This window comes from Silene latifolia, chromosome 2, assembly GCF_048544455.1.
Source record: "Silene latifolia isolate original U9 population chromosome 2, ASM4854445v1, whole genome shotgun sequence".
Taxonomy (NCBI): domain Eukaryota; kingdom Viridiplantae; phylum Streptophyta; class Magnoliopsida; order Caryophyllales; family Caryophyllaceae; genus Silene; species Silene latifolia.
This window is the reverse complement of record NC_133527.1, coordinates 14,231,772-14,254,041: the sequence shown is the minus strand read 5'-3', so window position 1 is coordinate 14,254,041 and position 22,270 is coordinate 14,231,772. Positions and strand designations below refer to the sequence as shown.

The window sequence follows — 22,270 nt, the reverse complement described above, 5'->3', positions numbered from 1 at the left end:
ATCTGAATGCTCAAGAATAAATAGATAAAGTATATGTAAGATTGACTGATCGTGAATCTCCTTTACAATTGTTAAATTCTCTTATTTATAGTTCTCTACCGTCTTCCCAACGTTACAATGAATAACGTTATAAATGTATAACGTTCTCCCCAAAGGTAGGAGTTGTTGCCGGAATAATAGGGCAATCTTCCTATTAGTTCGCTTGACCCGTTCTCAAATCAACCAGTCCTTAGCTTCTTTTCCTCTTTCCGTCCAGATTCATGGATTAGATAGTTTTAGGTTTGGACTTGGTCTTCCTTGAGAATAGGGTGTGGTTATCTGGCTTATATAATCGCATTTCTTGTTTATCTGCTTAATCCAGTGTTTTTAGTACTCATGCCAAGCTAGGATATACTGACTATCAGGCTTCCTTTCCAGGAATTAGTAGTCTTCTTGCCACAATACTCTTCAGCAGCTAAATAGTGATCAGATTTGTCCGGTTCTTGTCTTGATCAGTCAGCCTTGTTGAGTCAGGCCAGGTTATGGTCAGACCAGGCTAAACTGGGCCTAACAATAAAATGATGCCGTTTGGTTTGAAGAACGTCGGCGCAACTTACACAAGACTGGTGGACAAAGTGTTCCAAAATAAAAAAGGGCGAAACATTGAGGCTTACGTCGACGATGCTATTGTAAAAAGTAAGTCTGACGGCGAGCACTTAGCCGATTTACACGAGACATTTTGTTCACTAAGGAAATACAAGATGAAGCTCAACCCAATGAAATGCAACTTCGGTGTCCGGGCAGGTAAGTTCCTCGGCGTACTTGTCAGCGCCAGGGGAATTGATGCCAACCCAGACAAAGTCCAAGCAATCCTGGACCTGCCGGAGCCGAAAAATCGAAAAGAGGTTATGATGCTGACCGGGGGGATGGCGGCTCTAACCCATTTCATCTCCCGGTCAGCCGACAAGAGCACCCCATTCTTCAAAGTGTTGAAGGGGAATAAGGACTTCAGCTGGGGGGAGGAACATAGCACAGCTTTCAAGCAACTGAAAGCTCATCTTCAGACTCTCCCAACCCTGTCCAGCCGATCTTTGGGGGGGAGACGCTATATTTGTACATAGCGATTACCTCGGCCACGGTCGGTCGTGATCATCGGGGAAGAAGACAAACAAAGAACACCCAATCTACTTTGTCGACCATACGTTGTTGCCCGCCGAGAGAAATTACCCGCTGATTGAAAAAGCAGCCTTTGTCGTCGTCGTCGCCGCAAGGAAACTGAAACCCTACTTCGACGCACATCCCGTGACGGTCTTAACAGACTAACCATTGGAGAAAGCATTGGAAAAATTTGAGCAATCCGGCAGGCTCATCAAATGGGCAGTAGAGCTATCCGGCTTCGGCATTCAATACAAGCCGAGGCCCTCGATAAAGGGGCAGGCACTTGCAGACTTCCTTGCCGAGTGCACTTACTAAGAAGAATCACACCCCGGAGTATGAGAAGTATACACCGACGGATCCTCCACGACGAACAGCTCAGGAGCCGGCATCCTTATCATCAGCCCAAACGGGGACGAGTTTGAGTATGCCTTGAAATTTACCTTCTCGGCCTCAAACAACGAATCCGAATACGAGGCGGTGATAACCGGAGTCGAGCTAGCTAGGGCTGCGCCGGGCGAGCACATCATTCTCGAAAACAGATTCACTTTTAGTGGCTAATCAAATCAGAGGAGAGTACGAGACTCGAGACGACGGGATGGTAAGATACCCGGAAAGGGTAAAAGCGACACTTCAAAGTTGAAATCTTTTCGGATACAATGCATTCCCAGTGTCGAGAACAACCGAGCCGACGCTCTCTCAAAGCTTGCCAGTTCAACCATCAAGAATGTCAGCCAAACCGTGCTGGTGGACATCAGGAATGCTAAGAGCATTACTGAGGCCGTCGTCATGGTGGGTAACATAGAGACCGAGACGACGTGGATGACTCCGATAATGAAATACAAATTGACGAATGAATTACCGGAAGACCGCAGTCTCTCGCAGAAGATAAAGAGGATCGCAGCAAGGTACTTGGTATTTGAAGGGGAATTGTACAGGAGGTCCGTGATAAGGCCACTCCTGAAATGTGTCGGCCCACCGACGCGAGCTAATTCGACGGAGATTCACGAAGGCATCTGCGGCCATCACATGGGGGCAAGAACACTAGCCCACAAAGCTCTCCGAGCCGGCTACTTCTGGCCAACCATGCTTGAGGATTCCAGAGCCAAAACCAAAAAGTGCAACAACTGTCAAATGCATGCTCCGGTGATACATGCCCTTTCCCGAGACCTGCAGCCGGTACTTAGTCCCCTTCCTTTTGCACAGTGGGGGATGGATCTGCTAGGGCCATTTCCAACGGCCTCCGGAGGAAGAAAGTTCTTGATCGTCGCCGTTGATTACTTCACCAAATGGGTTGAAGCTGTAGCAGTACCTGCGAAGACCACGGCGGCCGTAAGAAAGGTAATCTGGGAAAATGTCATAACTCGTTTTGGGTTACCCCAAGTCATGGTATTTGACCACGGCCGAGAGTTTTAGAGTGACACAATAATGAGCTGGTTGGAAGAGCTCGGTATCAAATTTGCATACTCCTCCGTCTGCCACCCACAGAGCAACGGACAGGCGGAGGCAGCCAATAAAACAATCCTCAACGGTTTGAAGAAGAAACTTGAAGACCTAAAAGGAAGATGGGCCGATGAGCTACCCGGCGTCCTGTGGTCCCTTCGAACCACGGAGAAAGAAGCAACGGGGTACAGTCCATTCCACTTAGTCTACGGGTCCGAAGCAGTCCTGCCAATTGAAGCAACGGTGTCGACATTCAGAACGGCCACCTTTAACCCGGTTGAAAACGAGGAAGCCCTGAAAGCCTCCCTGGACCTGGTCGAAGAAAGCCGAGATACAGCACGCCTCAACCTGGCAGTGTACCAAAACCGAATGGGAAGATCCTACAACCGAAGAGTCCACAAAAGGGACTTAAAAGTAGGGGATCTAGTCCTAAGAAAGTCGGCCGCCACCAACAAAGGAAACATTCATGGTAAATTAACGGCCAACTGGGAGGGTCCCTACAAAGTGGTTGAAGAGATGAGGTCGGGTACATACCGGCTGACTGACATGGAGGGTGTGCCTTTGATGAGCCATTGGAACACTGACAATCTCAGGAAATACTTTGTATAGCGGCGGAGGTGTCCAAAACAATTGTTGGCACCCAGACGCATGTTTATATCTAATGAAGAATCATCCAAGTTTTCCATCAAAGTGTTTATCCCCTCCTTAGTCATATCGAGGTAGACGCCACGGCCCAAGCCGGGCGGTCACCCCAAGAAGTAGATGCCACGGCAGTCACTACCATTGCAGTTGAGACGCAATTCTAGCCGCCTCGGCCAACCGAAGGCCTGGCAGAAGAAGCGATCAATATGCCTTAGGAACGTATAAGTACAGTTGAGACGCAAGTCTAGCCGCCTCGGCCAATCGAAGGCCTGGCAGAGGTAGCGATCAATATGTCTACAGATACGAACGTTGTCGCGCCGTAACCTCTAGCCGCCTCGGCCAGCCGAAGGCCTGGCAGGGGACACAACGATCGATACGCTGACATGTTCACAGCGGCGGTTGGGAATCGCAAATCGGACGCCTCGGCAAGACCGAGAGTGAAAGAGGAAGCGACCAACATGCCAACAAGTTTAAAGACGTTAAGTACAGTTGAGACGCATTCTAACTGCCTCGGCCAAAGCCGAAGGTAAAAACAGAAAAGAAAAAGTGCTCAATTAATAACGCAAAAAGACAAGCGAAGAATGGTGATAAAAGCCCCGGCCAAGCCGAGGGCCAGTAAGACGAACTTTATTTAAAAAGATTACAAGAAGAATACAGACGACGGTCGTCCCCATAGGGATAAGCCGAACACAACCTACCAAAGTTTTTACAAAAACACAAGGAAAAGCAAAAAGTTACAGACATGTCAATGAAGCGCCAAAAGATGGCAGGGAGGCAAGGCTTAATAATTGGCCCCCGAACAGCTAAAGCTATCCGAGATGCCGGGTGAACCTGGTGACGACCGCCCGTCCCCCTATGCCTGTTGCTGCTGCTGCTCGCCATCAGCGACGTCAGCAACATCATCTTTGATAGGCGACCCAGAAGCCGTCTTGGAAGCTTCAGCCTCAGCAGCCTCAGCTGCCTTCATTCTCGCAGCCTCTTCATGGGCCGCCTTCACAATTTCAGCACGGGCCGCCTTCTCCGCAGCCTCCTCTTCACCCTTGCCTCCTCAACGGCCTTCGCCTCCGCGGCCTTCTCTTTAGCTTCGAGCTTGTCATCCAACAGCTCGTCAAATTTTTGCCATGGAAAGGAGCCATCAAGAGAAAAGAGCTCCCCAATCACTTCCCTGGCAGCTTCTTCGGCCAGGTCCCGGTATTGGGCACACATGTTAGGAAGAAGTACGCTTTGGAGCTTCTCAATGTCCTCCTCCCTCTGGGCAATGATGGCCTCCTTATTCCGAACCACCTTTCCCTGGGCCTGGAACATGGATTTCCATTCGTCCCTCCTTTTGGCAATGAAGTTAGCAGTAGCCTGAAGCCGGTCACGCTCCTCCAGCAACTTAGCGGTACCAGCATCCGCAGCCTCGACCTTGGCTCTCTCGGCAAGGACCGCCTTTTCAGCGTCCTCCCTAAGTTTCCGCTCAGCAAGGACCGCCTTTTCAGCCTCAGCCTTGGCCCTCTCAGCTTCCTTCTTCGCATCAGCGACCTCAAGCCTGAGCCGCTCAAGCTGTGGGGCAACTTCAGCCATGGCCTTTTCCTGCTCCATAATATGAGCACCAGCCACTTCAGCCCACTTCGCCACCATCCTAGACAAACCTAGGCCCTCCGACCTAATCTGGGCGGGGGTAGGCTTCGGGAAAGAGGAGACAACGCTGGCATCTTTACCACCCGTCTGCACAGGACGCTTCTCAGCACGCCGATCAACAGTATGTCCGGCAGACGGAGGTGGTTTATCTACAAAAAATTCAATCAAGGCATCTGTGTCAACATATGTGGACATACCAGAGAGACTGTCATCAGGAACGCCTAATGAACCAGCCAAATATGAGCCACAGGTTAGATCCGTACCAGTCTTGGCCTTCTTGGCTGGAGGATCCTTTTCTTTGCCAGTTTCAGCAGCGACAGCAGCGGCAGAGGCTGTCTCCTTTCTCTTACGAAAGAGAGGAGATTCCTCTGCCACGGTGACCTCGTCCTCGGCAGTAATATCGACGATCTCCATCGTCTCCTTTTGGACTGAAGGGAGTGGAGGTGGAACTGATGTCGACGCCGTCGCCGCCGAAGACTTTGTTTTCCGCGTTCGGCGCAGTATGTTGCCAGCAACCTTCGCCTGGGCCGCCGACGTATCTAAGCCCTTCAACTGCTGATCCATGAGATCATTTGGCGCCGGTCTACGATCACGGGCCTGGGCCTTAGGATGCAGATCAACAACGGTCTTGTCTTTGGCAAGCCCCATTCTCCGGAGGATATCCTCAGACAGGTCAGGGCCAAAATGGTCTGCAAAGGAAACGAAGCAAGAAATTAAGTAAAAGAAATAAATCAAAATTCAAAAAACAGAAACATTGAAAGCAGAGATGGGCCTCACACCGACCCCACTCACCCTGTGCTAGGGCCGGTATGAGGCCGACTTGGCAGAGCAGCTCATCCTGAAGAATGATCTGCGTCGGGGGAATCCATCTCTTTGGCACCCCATTCTTCTCCACCTCAAACAGCCTCACCGCCAGTTTCTCATCCGCATTAAGAGGGACCTTGCTGGCGTCCATCTTAAGCTTACCCCGGGTGACCCATTTGTCATGCTCCGCCTTACTCTCGCACCGCAAATTGACTTGGTGCTGGAAGGACCGAGGTAGCGGATAGTCATCCGGCACCTCAACGTACACCCACCGCCCTTTCCAGTCCTTGCAGGAGGAAAGCTTATCCACGGAGACGTAACCCGGCTCCATCTGCACGCTGTACCACCCGACGCGACCGGGAAACGACGGCCGAAGGTGATGAAGTCGACGGAATAAATTAACCGTTGGAACCTCCCCCTTGAAGAGACAGAGCCAGACAAAGCCGACTATAGTCCTAATAGCCAGCGGGTGCAGTTGGGCCATGGCGACGTTCATGGCTCTAATGATGGCCATAACGTAGTCATTCAGCGAAAACCGGAGCCCGTACTCCAGGTGTCGGATGTATACGCCGATGCAGCCCTCGGGAGGGCAACAGACCGCCTGACCTTCCCCAGGGATAACAATATTATACCCCCTGCCAAAGGAGAAGTGACGCTCGAAAAAGTCAGGGCCAGAGCAACTGGCAAATTTGTGGGTAAAAGCACGGTCAAGCCCAACCTAACAGGCGTCGCCGTGATCCATTACGTACGACCTCCCCACATTAGGATGAGTCCTTTCGAAATCATCACCGTCATCATCCTCATCCTCCCATTCCTCCAAAACTTGTGGATCAATGACAGGAGAAGGAGACCTAGGACCCCCGGACCTTAGCGGGATGGCGGCTAGTGCCTCCTCTTCATCAAGACGCGACGGGGAACCTCCCGGCGCACGGTTACTAGGTCCGGCATCAGTAGAAGACATGGTTCACAACAAAAACTTAACAATTAAAAGTTGGTAAATTTGTTTGTTTACCTTGAAGAAAAGTTGGCTACGCCGAAGTAACAATCCTGAGGATTAGAGGAGAAAGAAACCTTTGAAAATTTTGAGAGAAGAAATTTTTTCGAAGGAATGAAATTTTTGCGGAAAAATTATGGGGCATACTGCTCTATTTATAGAGCAAAGCCCACGAAGAAGGACCAATCAGGGCAAAGCCCATGAAGCGTCAACCAATCAGCAACGAGACACATGTCAAGCATGCAGCCACATAAGGTCAATCGACACAACAGTTAAATGTCAATCAAAGCAACAGTGACTAAGCGTCTTCAACACGCCCCTTCATATCTCTTTGCCTATTCATCTTCCTCAACAAACTCCTAAAGTATCTGTTCTCCGCCGGCCACATGATCAACCAAGCTAGACAGCACCGGCCGGGGGCAATCAGAACCACCGGCACTCTCCACTCTGGTCTCAGCCGGCGACATTTTCTTTTCCACATCGGATGTCCATTACACAACCATGTGGAGGGGGGATATGGTACGGCCATCACATGACCAAGCCGAGGTAGAAGAAGCCGGGGCAGAAAAATTTTCAAACTTGCGCAGAATACGCTCAACACTCATCGAAGGTCTACGCCATGGCATAGACTACGCTGGGGGCAAATTGATGGGGCATATTCTGCACCCGCTGACCGAGTCAACATATTGAACAAGGTCAAAGATATCCAAAGTAAGTCAACACCTTCGACAGCCTAGCCGACGAAGCCCGACGGCCTAACACTTGTGTCCCAGCTAGGACAACTAGCCAGCCGGGGCACATACCCGCGAACTCATATCCAAGACCCCTCGGCGGCGAGTCAACAGGGCACGCCGGCCTGCCATGGGTCCCTCGACCGAGGGTAGATCAGTCTTTCCACCTGCTAGCCACTTGGCCACTACGTGACAAAAGGTGAAAGTCTATAAATACTCCTCAACCCTCATTGAGGAAGGGATCCACAATTTAACCTAAATACCTCATAACCTGGTAATATTTTTCTCATCTCTCTACAATATATACTTCGCCAAGTAACACACGACTTAATCCTTTTAAGTTTACTGACTTGAGCGTCGGAGTGAGTTCGCTCGGTCCAAAGCCGAGCCCTCAGTTTGTTCACTGTTTCAGGAGACCGAGAGGAGGATTCAACCAAAGACATCATTCTACAAGCACAGGTGGTAACAAATAACTGCTCTGGAATTACACCCGGAACAATCTTAAAGACATCTGTACTAAACCCTGGTGTGTGTGCGGGGACTTCAACTCTTTACTTAATTATAATGAGAGACTTGGTAGTGAGGTGAATGGGAATGAACTCAGAGATTTTAGGCAGTGTGTGACCTATTGTGAAGTAACTGACATTCAGGCTCATGGATCCTTCTTCACATGGAATAATAAGCATGATCCTGATACAAGAGTTTTTTCAAGAATTGATAGATTCCTAGTCAATATTGAGTGGATGTTCCTCTATCCTGATAGCTATGCTTACTTCATGAATGAGGGCACTTTTGTTCATTGTCCTTGCATTTGCTATAGAAAGGTTGCTATGCCTGCTAGGAAAACTTCTTTTAGATATTTCAACATGTGGAGTCTGGCTCCCAATTTTCACTCTATTATTCAGATGGAATGGGCTAAAGAGGTTAAAGGTGTGAAAATGTATCAGGTGGTTACTAAGCTGAGAAACCTTAAACTACCTCTGAGGAATCTGAACAAGAATAACTTCTCTGATGTGGAAAGAACTGCTGATATGGCCAGAGTCATCTTAGATGATCTACAAACGCAGTTGCATCTCAGTCCTCATGATACTCATATCAGTCATGCTGAGAGAGAAGCTGCTGCTTCTTTCTCTTTACTTCAGAAAGCAAAAAATAGCTACTTGCAGCAGAAGTCTAAAGCTGAATGGCTTAAAGGGAGTGATGAAAATTCCAAATACTTTCATAGTCAAATCAAACAGAGGCAGATCAGTAACAAAATCTTTCAGATTCAGGATGTCCAAGGAGTCTTACATCAGGATCCTCAAGCTATTGAACAAGCTTTCTTGAGGTATTATGAAGAGTTGCTGGGAACGAGTGCTTCTATTGTTAAGGTGCATCAGGCCACTGTTAATACTGGGAGAGTTGTTAATTTACAGATGGCTCAGAGACTTCTGCAGCCTGTGACTCCTGAGGAAATTAAACATTGTTTCTTTTCTATTCCACCCAATAAGAGTCCTGGTCCTGACAGCTATTCTAGCCAATTTTTTAAAGACTCTTCGGACATTGTGGGGCCTGAAATATGTGATGCTATCACTGATTTTTTCACTACTGGCCAACTGTTGAAACAGCTAAACACCACCAACATTACTCTTATCCCTAAGACCAATTGCCCTACCAGTGTCCTTGAGTTTAGGCCTATTGCTTGTTGTAATACAATTTACAAATGTATTGCCAAGCTCTTATGTGCTAGACTGGGGGATGTGCTACCTGAGATAGTAAGTGATAATCAAGGAGGTTTCATCAAAGGGATAAATATTATTGAAAACGTGCTCATTTGCCAGGACATTGTGAGGCTTTATAATAGGAAAGCTGCTTCCCCTAGGTGTCTTATTAAGATAGACTTAAGGAAAGCTTATGATAGTGTTGAATGGGATTTCCTGCTTCAGATGCTCACCTATATGAAGTTTCCTAAACAGTTCATTGGATGGATTATGTGTTGTGTTACCACTCCTACTTATTCACTAACCCTTAATGGCAATTCATTTGGATTTTTCAAAGGAAAAAGGGGCCTCAGGCAGGGAGACCCCCTGTCTCCTCTTCTATTCACTTTGTGCATGGACTATCTGTCAAGGATTCTTAATGTGGTGGGGCAGCAGGATGATTTTAGGTTTCACCCCATGTGTGGCCCTTTGAGGTTGAATCATTTATTGTTTGCTGACGACCTTCTCCTCTTTTCTAAAGGGACTGCAGCTTCTATTATGTGGATGTTGAGAGCTTTTGCCACCTTCTCTGCAGCCTCTGGGTTGTGCTTGAACAAGGAGAAGACTGAAATCTATTTTAATGGTGTTACTGAGCAAGTTATGGGTGATATCTTACAGGTTTCAGGTTTCAGGTTTCAGGAAAGGGTCCCTGCCTTTTAAATACTTGGGGATACCTATTTTCTCAAAGAAACTCACCAAAAATGAGGGAAGAAAACTCACAGATAAGATCACTGCCAGAATTAGATCATGGGGGGCTACCCATCTTTCCTATGCTGGCAGACTCACTTTGGTGACAGCAGTGCTTCAATCCCTTCATTCTTACTGGTCTACTATCTTTCTTATTCCTAACAGTATAATGAACAAGATTGATAGCATGTGCAGGAATTTCCTTTGGGGGGGAAAAGATACTTACTGGCGTGCACCTGCTGTTGGCTGGGATCATTGCTGTGCACCTAAGAGTGAGGGAGGTTTAGGGCTCAAACATTCAAAGAATTGGAACAAAGCCCTGTTAGGCAAATATATCTGGTGGATTGCATCTAAGAAGGACCATTTGTGGGTGAAATGGGTCTCTCATGTCTATTTGAAAGGGGTGCATTGGTCCAACTACAAGCCTCCTGTTGACTGTAGTTGGTCTTGGAAAAAAATAGCCCATCTTATGTGTATCTTCAAACCTGCTTATACTGCTGATTCCTGGCTTGGTAAAGCTTCTGATTACTCTGTGACTGAAGGATACAACTGGTTGAGAAGCCCTGGTACTCCTGTCAGTTGGTTTAAGCTTTGCTGGAACTCTCTGAACATACCTAAAGCCTCGTTCATTTTCTGGATTTATAAACTTGGCAGGCTCCTCACTAAGGATCGTCTTGCTCATATGGGAGGCGTTTCTGACTTGAAATGCTTTCTTTGTTCTACTGATGATGAGAATCATGGACACCTTTTCTTTGATTGTGAATTTAGTTCCAGGTGTGTCTCTTTATTGCAGCTGAAACTAAAGGCCCAGTTCAATCCCAGGGAGCTTGTTGAATGGAACAGAAGAGGGAGAAGAAGAAGCATTCTGATTAGGAGAATCATTTGTGCTTGTCATATTCAACTGGTCTACTTGATTTGGCAAGTGAGAAATCAGGCGAGGATATATTCTAAAGTACTTCACCCTGCTGTGCTCGTCAAGAATTTGATCTCAGATGTGTGTACGCGGTTTCAGGCGAGGAATACTTCCAAATTGACAAGAGAGGAAGAACAATGGTTGCAGCAAATTAGACACTAAATTTTGTTAGTTGTTCGTGTTTGGTAATTGTGTATATTTTATAGATCCTTAGATACCTAGTGAACTTATACTCCATTTTTGTACTCCTTTGAGATGATGATTAATATACTTAACCTTTCCCAAAAAAAAAAAAAAAAAAATCGTTGTCAAATTATTTTAAATCATCGATAATATTAATGAACATCCTATTACCCATTTTATAATTTTCACTTGACGAGTTAATAACTCAAATGAATTTCAAAATTATTCGAATTAACGAACCAAATTAAGCGAATGAACAAAATAAACTTAATCGAGTCAACGAAACAAAATAAATTGAATTAATGAACAAATTAATCGACAAACAGACAAACAAAACGACAAATAAATCAATTAAACTAATCAAATTAACAAATTACTAACAACAAACACTACAGATTTAAGATTTTAATCGGAAAATAATTTAAAAATAATTACTAATCAAATTAACCCTTATTAAATTATTTACAAAAAGAAATATGAGAAAAGTTCTATTTCCAAACCTAGGTTATTTTTTTTATAAGGAAAGAAAAATTGGGTCAATTCCTAGAGTATGATTGTATGTCTGTATGAGTATGACCAACCTATTTCATCCGTTCGTACGAGGAAAGAGAGTAAAAGACTGGGGGTGTTTGGTTCACCCAATATAAGTATGAGGTATGGGTTTGGAATGAACCAAACTCATACCATGTGTTTGTTTGAAGGAAATGAAGGTTTCATACCCATACCTCAAACCCATGAGGTATGGGTTTCTCATACCCATGGAGGGGGGTGGGTATGAGATTGATACCTATGGTATCAAATTAGAAATATTAAAAAGTGATACAAAAAATTGTAAAAAAAAACTTTTTATATTTATATTTAATTAAATTTTATCTACATGATTTAATAGTATAAAAATTATTATTAAAAAAATTGTATTTTGAAGATTTTTTTAGCTTTGATTGATTTCTAACCCCATACCCCCAAAATTGAATCAAACACAAGGTATGAGGTATCAAGTTCCAACCCAATACCACCCAGGTATGATTCCCGATTCCAAACCCATATCCACGCGTGAACCAAACACCCCCTGAAAGCCACTCACTTCCAAGTTCCAACCCACCTAGAAGAAGAATACACATGTTTCAAATCTACATCTACATAGTATAAAAGCCGAGTTTTTTAAAGAGTTTTCATTGATTGTTGAGTTTCAATATGTGGATCCCTCATGTTTTCTATTCTATTTAATTAACCTCTCTCCTCAAGTCAATTCCTTCTATTTCTATCTCATATTTTTATTTTAACTACTTATGTTAAAACATAAGTTAAAATGTCACAATTTACATAAAATGTTATAATTTACATACATTCAACGGATGTAGCATGTCAAATACCTAAAATATAATTCTAATAGAATACGGTTGTATATTATCTGATATTCAAATCTAATATTTATCAAATATTGGTATCTCCAAATTTAACTATTTATATTGCCACGGTATTGAACACTTAATCACGCTCAATTATATGCTCGTGTATCTAATAATAGCGCCTGATATTACTACCCGTACATTTTTTGTACGGGTATAGAAAATCGACTATAAAGTTAGCTACTTTATTAGTCTCGCGAAAACAATGATCATACTTCACTAGAGAAAGTTCAACCCAAGAGCATGTAAAATAGAAAGTACATTACCTCTTATTTTTTCTTTTATCCTCTTATCCATCATCTAGCATTTTAATTTATATTCAATTTTTATTAAAAGGAAAAAATAAAATTTAAATATTAAAAATGGAAAAATATGATTGAATAGTTGGGACAAGGATCAATGTTCCAAATCCTTTAATTTTAGAGGAAGTGGAGAACATCCTCTTAAAGAGAATGTTCTATGCATTATCTACAATATAGAGGATGATGTTCTATGCATTATCTACAATATAGAGGATCTCCTCTTAGATGAGAGAATATGCTAAAAGAAGGATAAATCTTATTTATTATACATGCTCTAATATCTTCAAGCTATAAAACTCCCATGTCTCTACCTAGGTTTAAACATGGAACTCTCATGTCTTAACCTAGGTCGTGAGGTGGGAGTTCCATGCCCGACCCTTTTTACATTGTTTCGATTTTCATTTGATGAATAATTCATTATTCCGATTAAATTGATTTGTAATATTCCGATTAAATTGATATTAATTCAATCTTAATTGTTAGTTTAGATTAGTTTAATTCGATTAGTAATTCGTTGTTTTAACTAGTAATTTGTTATTTTAACTTTTTACTATTTCGTTTTTAGTTGTTTGTTTTGATTTGTAGATTAAACTATTTGTGAATGAGTGCGTGAGATACTCCATACTCCTATGCAGTTAGGAATGCTATTTACCTTCTCCTTCTCACCTTCTCCATTTACCCTTCCACAATTGATTAAGCTAATATATCAATTAGTTTCATTGTAGACGGGTATATTCGTCTAAAGATGTAGACGGGTATATCCGTCACCATTTTCATAATAAGACAACCCCCACTATCGCACTTGTTATTTGTCTTATTACGAAAGTGGTGACATATTTGACCCGTCTACAACTTTAGACGGATATTGATGGTCTAAAGAGAGATTTTGAACCAAGTGGTGTTAGTCCAGTGATAGCCGGGTTAAACCTTGAACCTTGCAGAAATGCAGGAGTTGAGAGGTCTCGGGTTCGACTACCAGCTGGGGCGATGAACACTTGGCAATTGCAGCCTCCGAAGGGGGTGACTTACATGGTCCATGTGGTGGTGCGGGAATGCATGAGCCCGGGGGGATTCAACCCCCCGTCATAAAAAAAAAAGTGAGATTTTGTGTTAATATATATAGGGTGGAGTCGGATGACAAGTAGATAATGCCAAATATATCATACTTTAACAGTTTAACCGGTTATTAGAGGAGAAGGTAGAAGAGAAGATATAAAAGAGAAGGTGGATAACAATTCTCCCTAGAGAGTATATTCTAGTGAAAGGTAACAATGGAATGACTGGAAATAACCGTTTTTTCACCCAATTTTACCAAGCCTGACACTATTATCTTAGAAGTAATGGATGATCCATTATCTCTAATATGTTCATTTAAACATATTATTTCTCTTACATATCACCATTCATTAATATTGTGACGGTTAGATCATTTCGAAATACTATCTAAACCGTTAAAAGTTGAGATGAGGATTGAGGAGTAATGAAGAGGGGATCCAAATTGCTTCGAAAACATAACGAATTTCTCACATTATCCAAAAATATTAAGAGTATTTTTTTGCATTAATTAGGGATTACCGAACAACTGATAGAAGAATGTTTTTAACCTGTAAACAATTCACTTGAATTCATTCAACTTTATTTGAATTTCCCCACCGTACGTGTCGACGTCACATCAAGCCACGTCACCCTTAATTTCCCACCTTTTTCTCTCTCTTCCACCATCTCCCTCTGCTTTTTATCGCACCAAACTATCCCCCCCCTCTTCTCCCTTTACTCACACCCAACACAATCCCCCAACCCCCAATTTCTAGGGTTCCGCCACAACAAAACCACATAAACTTAGACAGAGAAACACAAACCCTAATTTCCTAGGGTTCCAATGGGTTCAATACCCGACCCGAATGACCCTACTGAGTCGACTCAGCCGAGTTTCGACGACTTCCAGAAACAAACGTCACTCATGACGTCATGTACTTTACTATGGAAGGAGCTCTCCGACCACTTCACCAACCTTGAGGAAGATCTTCGTCGCAAATCCGACGCTTTGAAGCGGAAGATTCAGACTCTAGATCATGATACTAAAGCTTCGCTTGATAATCTTAAGAAGCGTGAAATTACTATTGAGTCCTCTGTTGATGCCGCCATTCGTAAAGCTGAGTCATCCATGTCCGCCGCCTTGCGCCTCTTCCGCGGCGGCGATGATCCTGTTGCTGCTGTGGACACCGTCGTCAATGCTCCCGTCAATTTCGGCGAGGTTGACGACTCGGAAGGTAATTACTCTGTCCGAAATACGAAAATTGTACATTTAAAGAGCGTAAATATGTGCTTTGCACATAATTTTAGCTACAAAAGTAAGGAGATGATTGAGATTATGTAAATTGGTGGAAAATAGTGATTTAAGTACATATTACACATCATATTAGCTAAAAAATTAAGTATAATTGAGATTATACTCCGAAATAGCGAAATTTATTGATTTAAAGAGTATAGATATATGTTAAACATAATATTAGCAAAAAAAATTCAGAAAAATTGAGATTATACCTCCAAAAAATGGTGAAATGTAGTGATTTAAAGCATATAAATACATAATATTAGCAGAAAATATCAGCAAAAATACTTAAAAAATAGAAGATATTTTCTGAAAATACTTAAAAATGGAAGATATTTCTGAAATGAGAAATAGTGAAAAATGTGAGGTATTTAAGGTAGATATTTTTGGAATAAGAGAATATCTTGTGTTTTATCAGGTTTGTTAGTGAAGCTGAAGGAGTACTGTGAGTGGATGGATTACAAGGAGTTCTGGAAGTTTGTAACAGTAAGAAAGAAGGAATTAGAGACATTGCGAGCTAAGATTCCGTTAGCGTTATCGGAATGTGTGGATCCGCCAAAGTTCATACTTGAAGCGATGTCGGAGGTGTTTCCGGTGGATAAGAGAGGGGACACTTGTAATGATTTAGGATGGGCTTGTGTGTTGTTGCTTGAATCGTTGATTCCGGTGGTGGTTGATACCGCGGTGGGGAAGGATAGGTTGATGGTTACTCCTACTGTGAGGCGGAGGGCTGAGGGGATTGCTGAGACTTGGAAGAAGAGTTTGGAGGAGCGTGGCGGGATTGAGAATGTGAAGACGCCGGATGTTCATACATTTTTGCAGCATTTGGTTACGTTTGGGATTGTTAAGAAGGCGGATGTTGGACTTTATAGGAAGCTTGTTGTTGGTTCTGCTTGGAGGAAACAGATGCCTAAGCTTGCTGTTTCGCTTGGGCTTGGTGATAATATGCCTGGTATGGTGGTTGTTTGTGTTTTGTTTGGTGATATATGTGATTTGAAGTTGTGCGAATCGAAATGTCGGAGGATAATGTCGTCTTATGTGTATTATTAGCTGAAGAATTTTTGTTGTTTGATGTGAAGGGTGTGGTTTAACGTTTTGTGTCTGAGATTCAATATTCTGACTGACTTGTCCTCATTCTCCCAATCTCACCTGAAATTGACTAAAAAATGTTGATTATAATTATTCTCAGTTCCTTGATCTATGAGAGTGACATCAAATAGTTTAGATATATCATATATGGACGGTTTTGAGATTTACTTTGTTGTGACTATGTTTGTGATGGTGTTTTGTAAATTGGTTGAGTTTCTGGTCACTGTGAAGTAGCAGTCATTCGATGCTGTTTTTGGTTCGGGTCAGCCGCTTACCCTTGTTGTAAAGGTAGGTACATTCGTATATCCTACCCCCTACCCCGCAAATTTGCGGGATCCTTTTCAGGCAATGGGGGAATGTGGATATTGTTGTTGGATGGTGTACACATGATAGTGTTATTTGCATGAATGTATTTGACTGTTGCATATATGTAAGCTACCCATTCTCTTTGGTCTATAAAATGTAGGAGTATATATTACTGTAAAAGCTCAGTTTGAGGGTGTGAGTTTGGTGAAAACCGGGAAACCCTATGAAACTGTTTTGAAAACCCCTTCTGTTAGCCAAAATTCTCTGGTAACTAATAACCAAATAATGACACGAAATCTATGGTGTTATCTTATCGTCATTGAATTGATCTCGGCAATACGCATTTAAGGACTCTCTCTCTGCACAATATTCTCTTAAAAGCTTCTTTGGCGTTTATCTGATGCTTGAAGTTGCTTGCTATTTCCGCACAGATTATTTGCCATGTTTTCTGTATCCTTCATGTGCATTAATATGCTTTTCTGATTGAAGGTAACATCGTGTATATGAACTGTCCAGATTAGTATCTATCGATATGATGTAGGCTTGCTTCGTAGTCCTAGATGGGCTGCTAGTTGGCTTCCAGTCACAAAAAAATGTATCAACTAAATAAAATTTGACATAGTTTGCCATTCGGGTAATTGTTTGCCTTCTTTGCTGTTTGATGTTATTTACTGTCTTTAGAGCTGAATACTCAAGAATACGTTTGTTGATTATTTAAAACCATGAAACGAATCCACGTTCTTTTCTCAATGATTGCTTCTACGGGTTATTTTTAAAATTATTTTCCAAATTTATGTCGTGGTTGAAGTTACCAAGGAGATTTTGTAGTTGAAGAATGGCTATGAAATCTGATCTGATTTGGAGACTATGCTGCTTTAACTTTTATAGATTAAATGCTAGCTTACATTAATCAATCGAACATGTCTGTAACCGGTTAGTTACTAGGTGTTCTGCAAGTTATTTTATTTACATGGGGAAGTATTTAGGACTTTGCTTATTTTGACTAATCTTTATTTACTTGTCCTAATCTTTCTTGAATTCATGATACTCCTGTTATTTCTTAGGTTACATTCTGTACTTGTCTGATTTTTGCTCAATTTTTCTTGAAAGAGCCAAATGGTGTTTTAGGTATTGAAAGCTTTTTATTTTGTTGTCTACAGATATGATCGAAGAGTTAATTAGCAGGGGCCAACAAGTTGATGCTGTTCATTTTACCTATGAAGTCGGCCTTGTAGACAGGTTCCCACCTGTTCCATTGTTGAAGTCTTTCCTCAAGGATGCAAAGAAAGCTGCAGCTGCAATTATAGAAGATCCAAATAATAGCGGACGATCTGCGGTATATCTCTGCTTACTTCTCGATGTTTGTTTTCTGTTTAAGAAGATTTTTTCTGATTTTATTCAATCTATTGTGTCTGCTAATTGTTTTAGTACAGTATGTCGCTGTGTTTACTGTTTAACGTCCATCTACTTCTCTGGATTCATATGCAGTAGCTCTATAGGTTTCGTACTATGGTTCGCCAAGAAGCCGTCATTTTAGGGTTCATATTTAATTTGGATATTGTTTTCCTTATTTTGTTGATTGTCATAATAACTTTGGCAAATTGCCTTCATGAAATTATTTCGTGCAATGCCTTTCCAATCCATGTCTAGCCGGAATGTGGTTATATACTTATATGGTAGTAGTAGAATGCCTTTGGAATGTCATTTTGTAGTTTGCACTGAATATGAATGTCCATTGTGTAGCATCTCGCTAACCGGAAAGAGCAGTCTGCTCTCCGGGCAGTTCTCAAGTGCATTGAAGAATACAAACTCGAGGAAGAGTTCCCCTCAGAAAGTCTAAAGAAGAGGCTCGAACAATTGGAGAAGACCAAGATTGACAGGAAGAGAACCTCATCAACACAGGCAAACAAGAGGACAAGGGTGTGCAACAACGGCCCAATGCCTCCAGCCAAAGCAGGCCGTCTCACAAATGCCTACGTGTCATCCTTTCCACCACCTCCTGCATTTGTTCGGTCTCCTTCACACCAGCAGTATCCAGTTGGGCCAGGACCCGTACAATACACTTATGACCGACCTGCACCTTCTATGTACGGAAACACCAGCCCTCCATACCACTACTCACCAGAGCCAGTTCCTTCTCATGCCATGGCCGGACCATACTCGGGTGCACCTATTACTTATCCAGCGTACGTTTTCAGCAACGGCATGACCCCATCTTATCCTCAAGCTTACTACTGAAGTTCTGATAGGTGACTGGCCTTCCGATAACCATGACACTGCTGATATGGTGACCACGACTACAATGACGACTTGATGCCAAAAATGCTTGTTTGTATTTTGTAATCACTAACCTTTTAATGGGTAGCGATATTTAATGTGTGTGTTTATTGCGAAAACTTCTGTATTTTCCTAATGTTAATCAAACTTGTAGTAGCCTTAGGGGTTGTGAAATAGTATCTAGGATGAAGTTTTAATGATATCCACGGGTAAAACCCCCCCAGACTGCCTTGCAACTCGGCTTTTTACTAATTCATATGCATTTGTATTAAAACTGTGATATTGCTTTCTTAATTGTCTTGTTAATTGAATTTGGCCGTGACCATTGTATCTCGACTACCTCGACTTTATGTTGAGGCGGGTTTTCGATGTAGGGAAAGAGCAATTATGGGTTTGTTTGCTGTCATATAATGTGGAGCAGTGATTTGAGCAAGAGGTAGACAAGTGCTTGAGATCTGTAGGAAGAAAAAGCGTGAGATAGGATACTCTGTCAAAGTAAGGCAAATGCGTGCTAAAGGGACTTTGATGAGGCTTACAACACGTGCTTTCTTTACCAAAGGCTGCACTCACAACGTGGTTGAGAATTTCCAGGCTGACTCCACTGCCTCCTCACTGCTACTTGCTTTTTTTTGTTTGTTCCTGTTGAACAAGACTGTTTTTTTTGCTGATTAGCGAGTCCTGCTTGTGACGGTGACAAGTTTGTCACGTCTTAGAACTGACTTTCCTTTTTATCATTATTGAATCAGGTGTGACTGCGTGCACAAATTCTTATTTCTGACCGTTATATTCGTCTGAAATGGTCAGACGGATACCATTTCCTCTCACAAAAAACCCATTTACCATCCATGTGTTTCTCACTTGTGAGAGGTCTGAAATAAGGCGGTCTGAAGCAAGACGGACTGGTGTGTGTCTCACTCACAAGCTAAGACTGTCCTATGCTTATAGTATGAGATGAAGACGGTCTTTTTTATTTTGATTAAACTCTCATTTATGATGAAGAGAGGACGCCAGTGGATGATACCTAATCGATACGACCCTCTCATATCCCTTACATATTGCATGATAATGAGAGGACAAGCTGTAATTACGCAAAATGCAATCGCAAGTCGCAACCCAAAAACTCGCATAAAATTTGAACTCGGAACTCATAGTTACTCATTCATGTGTTTAACCAACCAAGCAACCAAATCCGGCGGGCCAACGAATTCTCGTCGTGCCCAAAGAGTCTAAAGCAAGATTAATGGATTAATGGACACCAAATTACTAATGTTAAAAGATGAAAGAAAACGTAAGAAGATGAAATATGGATGAACTACCAGCGCGTCTTGCTTCAGACGACTGTTTCCCGTCTGAAATAAGACGGGTAATATGTTAACATTTTACAATAAAATGTTGTTATTTTCTGATAACATGTTACTATTATTTTCTTAATTAACTGAGAAATTTATTTATTCCATCTAAACCTTGTTGATTTTCTTCTGCTATTCTGCTTTAACGTGCTCTATATATCTACGGATGGATTCCATGCAGGCAACCTTCATGCATGATCTGTAATTGTTCTGCTACCTACAAATACAATCATCCATATTCCATATCAATATTAATTTTTAATCATTTGGATCGGAAAAAAGTTGATAGCAATACATTCACCGTCATCATTTAGGCACATGCCGCCATATGCCCATACCGGACTCGAAGACTATTACTCCTGACAGTTACACCCTTCTATTCAGCCTAAATTTCCTCTTTCATTATAATACTTTTCACATATATTAGAGAAAGAGAAATATTAGGCTGAATAGGAGGGAGTATTTGTTTATCTATTTCAAATTATTATTGTTTATTAACCTACATTTTTGTTCGTCACTTGTCAAATGGTTTATTTTCTGTATTAGGTTTTTACTATAGATTTGATTTTCGCGATTCTCCTAGATTTTTATGGAATATATGTCCTGAATGGCTAATTACCGTTCATAACATTTCATTGCAAATTACAAATTCATTATTTTTTACACTTAAGAGCAACTCCAATGGTTGCATTTAAGGACCTGCTTGCAAATATTGTAAATTATCAAGTAGTATGCTTATCATTGGAGTACAAAAAGTACGTCATGCTTACGAGCGGGTGTAGCTTGGCATTTAAAATAATAAAATAAATAATTAAAAACAACAAAATAATTTGTATTATAATATTTATTTGTTAGTGGGACATTTTAAGTTACATCAATTGTAATTTACCATTGAAAAGTATTGTAGCTTAAAAGTTTTTTTTTCTTAGAAAAAATATGGGGTAAGGCAAATTACAAGGTCTTATAGCTTGTTATTGGAGTTGCTCTAATAAAGTTCTTGAGGAAGACTTAATAAAAAACATGTTACCTCTTCTATGCTACCATCTTCAATGTCCGTGTTGAACGAAAATAACATTCCTTCATGCAACAAATTTTCCAAATCATCAACAGAATATGATCCTAAATATTAAAAACGACAACCATTTTTTAAAAAAACTCATAAAAAATGAAGTACAAATTATAATATTAATAAAAATAAATAAATTAAAAATTACCAAAATTTTTTATTAAGAAAAGAGGATATATACTTGCCTTTAGATTGAGAAAGTAAAGTTAAAATATCAATGACAAAGTCTTCATATTTTGCGGTAGTATCATGACCACCCCATTTATGTTGTATCGCAATTTGCAAGCCGTTCCACGTCGAAAAAACCCTTAATATCTCTTGATATAATCGCGAAACTATATTAGGTTCCATGCATGGAAACATTTGCTTCTTGCATCGTATTTTATCATATATTGCAACATTATTATTGATATGCATGGTCATCATAGAAACTAATATTATTTGATTGTACGTATGTACTCTAAATGCATGCTTCTGTATCTTGTTCTAAATAATTCTCTAAAATCACACGCTTACCTCCTTAGGAGGAGGAAAACGTGTTTATGAGAAGGGATAATTAGAAACTACAATAACATTTAGAATTACGTAAAATAAAGAGATGAATTTTTAACAACTATATAGAGATAAGAAATTGAGAAAGATAAATTAGTTGCAAATGTTGTCAATGGTGGAGAGAGAAAGTTGGAAATGTTTTACTTTCGCCAATGAAATCTAGTTGTATTATTTACCTTTACGCGGATTGTAAACATAATTAGGCTAAGTTTGTTTTATGTGTATATTAATTATTTTTGTTGAAGACATTATTTCGTGAATATTTTTTGATAACAAATGAAAATGCGTTACTACTTCATCTGTGCCCGTGGATAGCTTACATTTGTTTCATTTTGTATGGGATAATTAAAGCAAATATAAGCTATTGATTGAGACGGATGAAGTATATATTATACGGAGCATATATAATATAATTGAACAATATATGGCACCGATCATTTTATCAATTTAAAAACAGTTTTTAAGTGCATTGGCAAAAATGCATGGAAAGAACTCCTGACCTTGAAGCCCGGGCTCTCGGTTGAGCCAAGATCTCTCCCACTTTTGTGTCCCATTGTATGTGTCACTCCACTCATCTTTTAACATATCACTTATTGTAAAATAAAATATTGCAATAATTATATTAATTTGTTGATGTGTTAGAAGGTGATTGGAGTGACACACAAATTGGGACACCAAATGGAACAGAGGATCCC

At 41.4% G+C, this 22,270-nt stretch overlaps 3 protein-coding genes across 6 annotated transcripts; 2 read left to right on the top strand and 1 right to left on the bottom strand.

Annotated features, from left to right (window-relative positions):
- Positions 1 to 7,935: 7,935 nt before the first annotated feature.
- On the top strand, positions 7,936 to 10,872 carry LOC141634448 (uncharacterized). The gene is made up of 3 exons (XM_074446624.1): positions 7,936 to 7,947; positions 8,022 to 9,742; positions 9,963 to 10,872. Exons 1-3 carry the CDS (start codon positions 7,936 to 7,938, stop codon positions 10,870 to 10,872), a joined length of 2,643 nt encoding a protein of 880 aa, XP_074302725.1.
- A 3,245-nt stretch (positions 10,873 to 14,117) lies between these two features.
- Positions 14,118 to 18,882, top strand: LOC141642327 (FRIGIDA-like protein 4a). The gene is made up of 4 exons (XM_074451108.1): positions 14,118 to 14,874; positions 15,355 to 15,888; positions 17,492 to 17,667; positions 18,075 to 18,882. The coding sequence occupies exons 1-4, from the start codon at positions 14,484 to 14,486 to the stop codon at positions 18,567 to 18,569; spliced, it is 1,596 nt and encodes a 531-aa protein (XP_074307209.1). The 5' UTR covers positions 14,118 to 14,483; the 3' UTR covers positions 18,570 to 18,882.
- Positions 18,883 to 19,739: 857 nt separating this feature from the next.
- LOC141642324 (uncharacterized) lies at positions 19,740 to 21,638 on the bottom strand. 4 transcript variants are annotated; one of them, XR_012543238.1, is made up of 4 exons: positions 21,209 to 21,638; positions 20,985 to 21,076; positions 20,026 to 20,174; positions 19,740 to 19,920 (listed from the first exon to the last, which is right to left on the bottom strand). XR_012543238.1 is itself a non-coding variant. In XM_074451104.1 (3 exons), the coding sequence occupies exons 1-3, from the start codon at positions 21,447 to 21,449 to the stop codon at positions 20,118 to 20,120; spliced, it is 390 nt and encodes a 129-aa protein (XP_074307205.1). In that variant the 5' UTR covers positions 21,450 to 21,638; the 3' UTR covers positions 19,740 to 20,117. The 4 variants fall into 4 exon arrangements, 1 of the variants encoding a protein (XP_074307205.1); XR_012543239.1 differs by having other exon boundaries at positions 19,740 to 19,936; positions 20,045 to 20,174; XR_012543240.1 differs by having other exon boundaries at positions 19,740 to 19,834; positions 20,045 to 20,174.
- Positions 21,639 to 22,270: the final 632 nt, after the last annotated feature.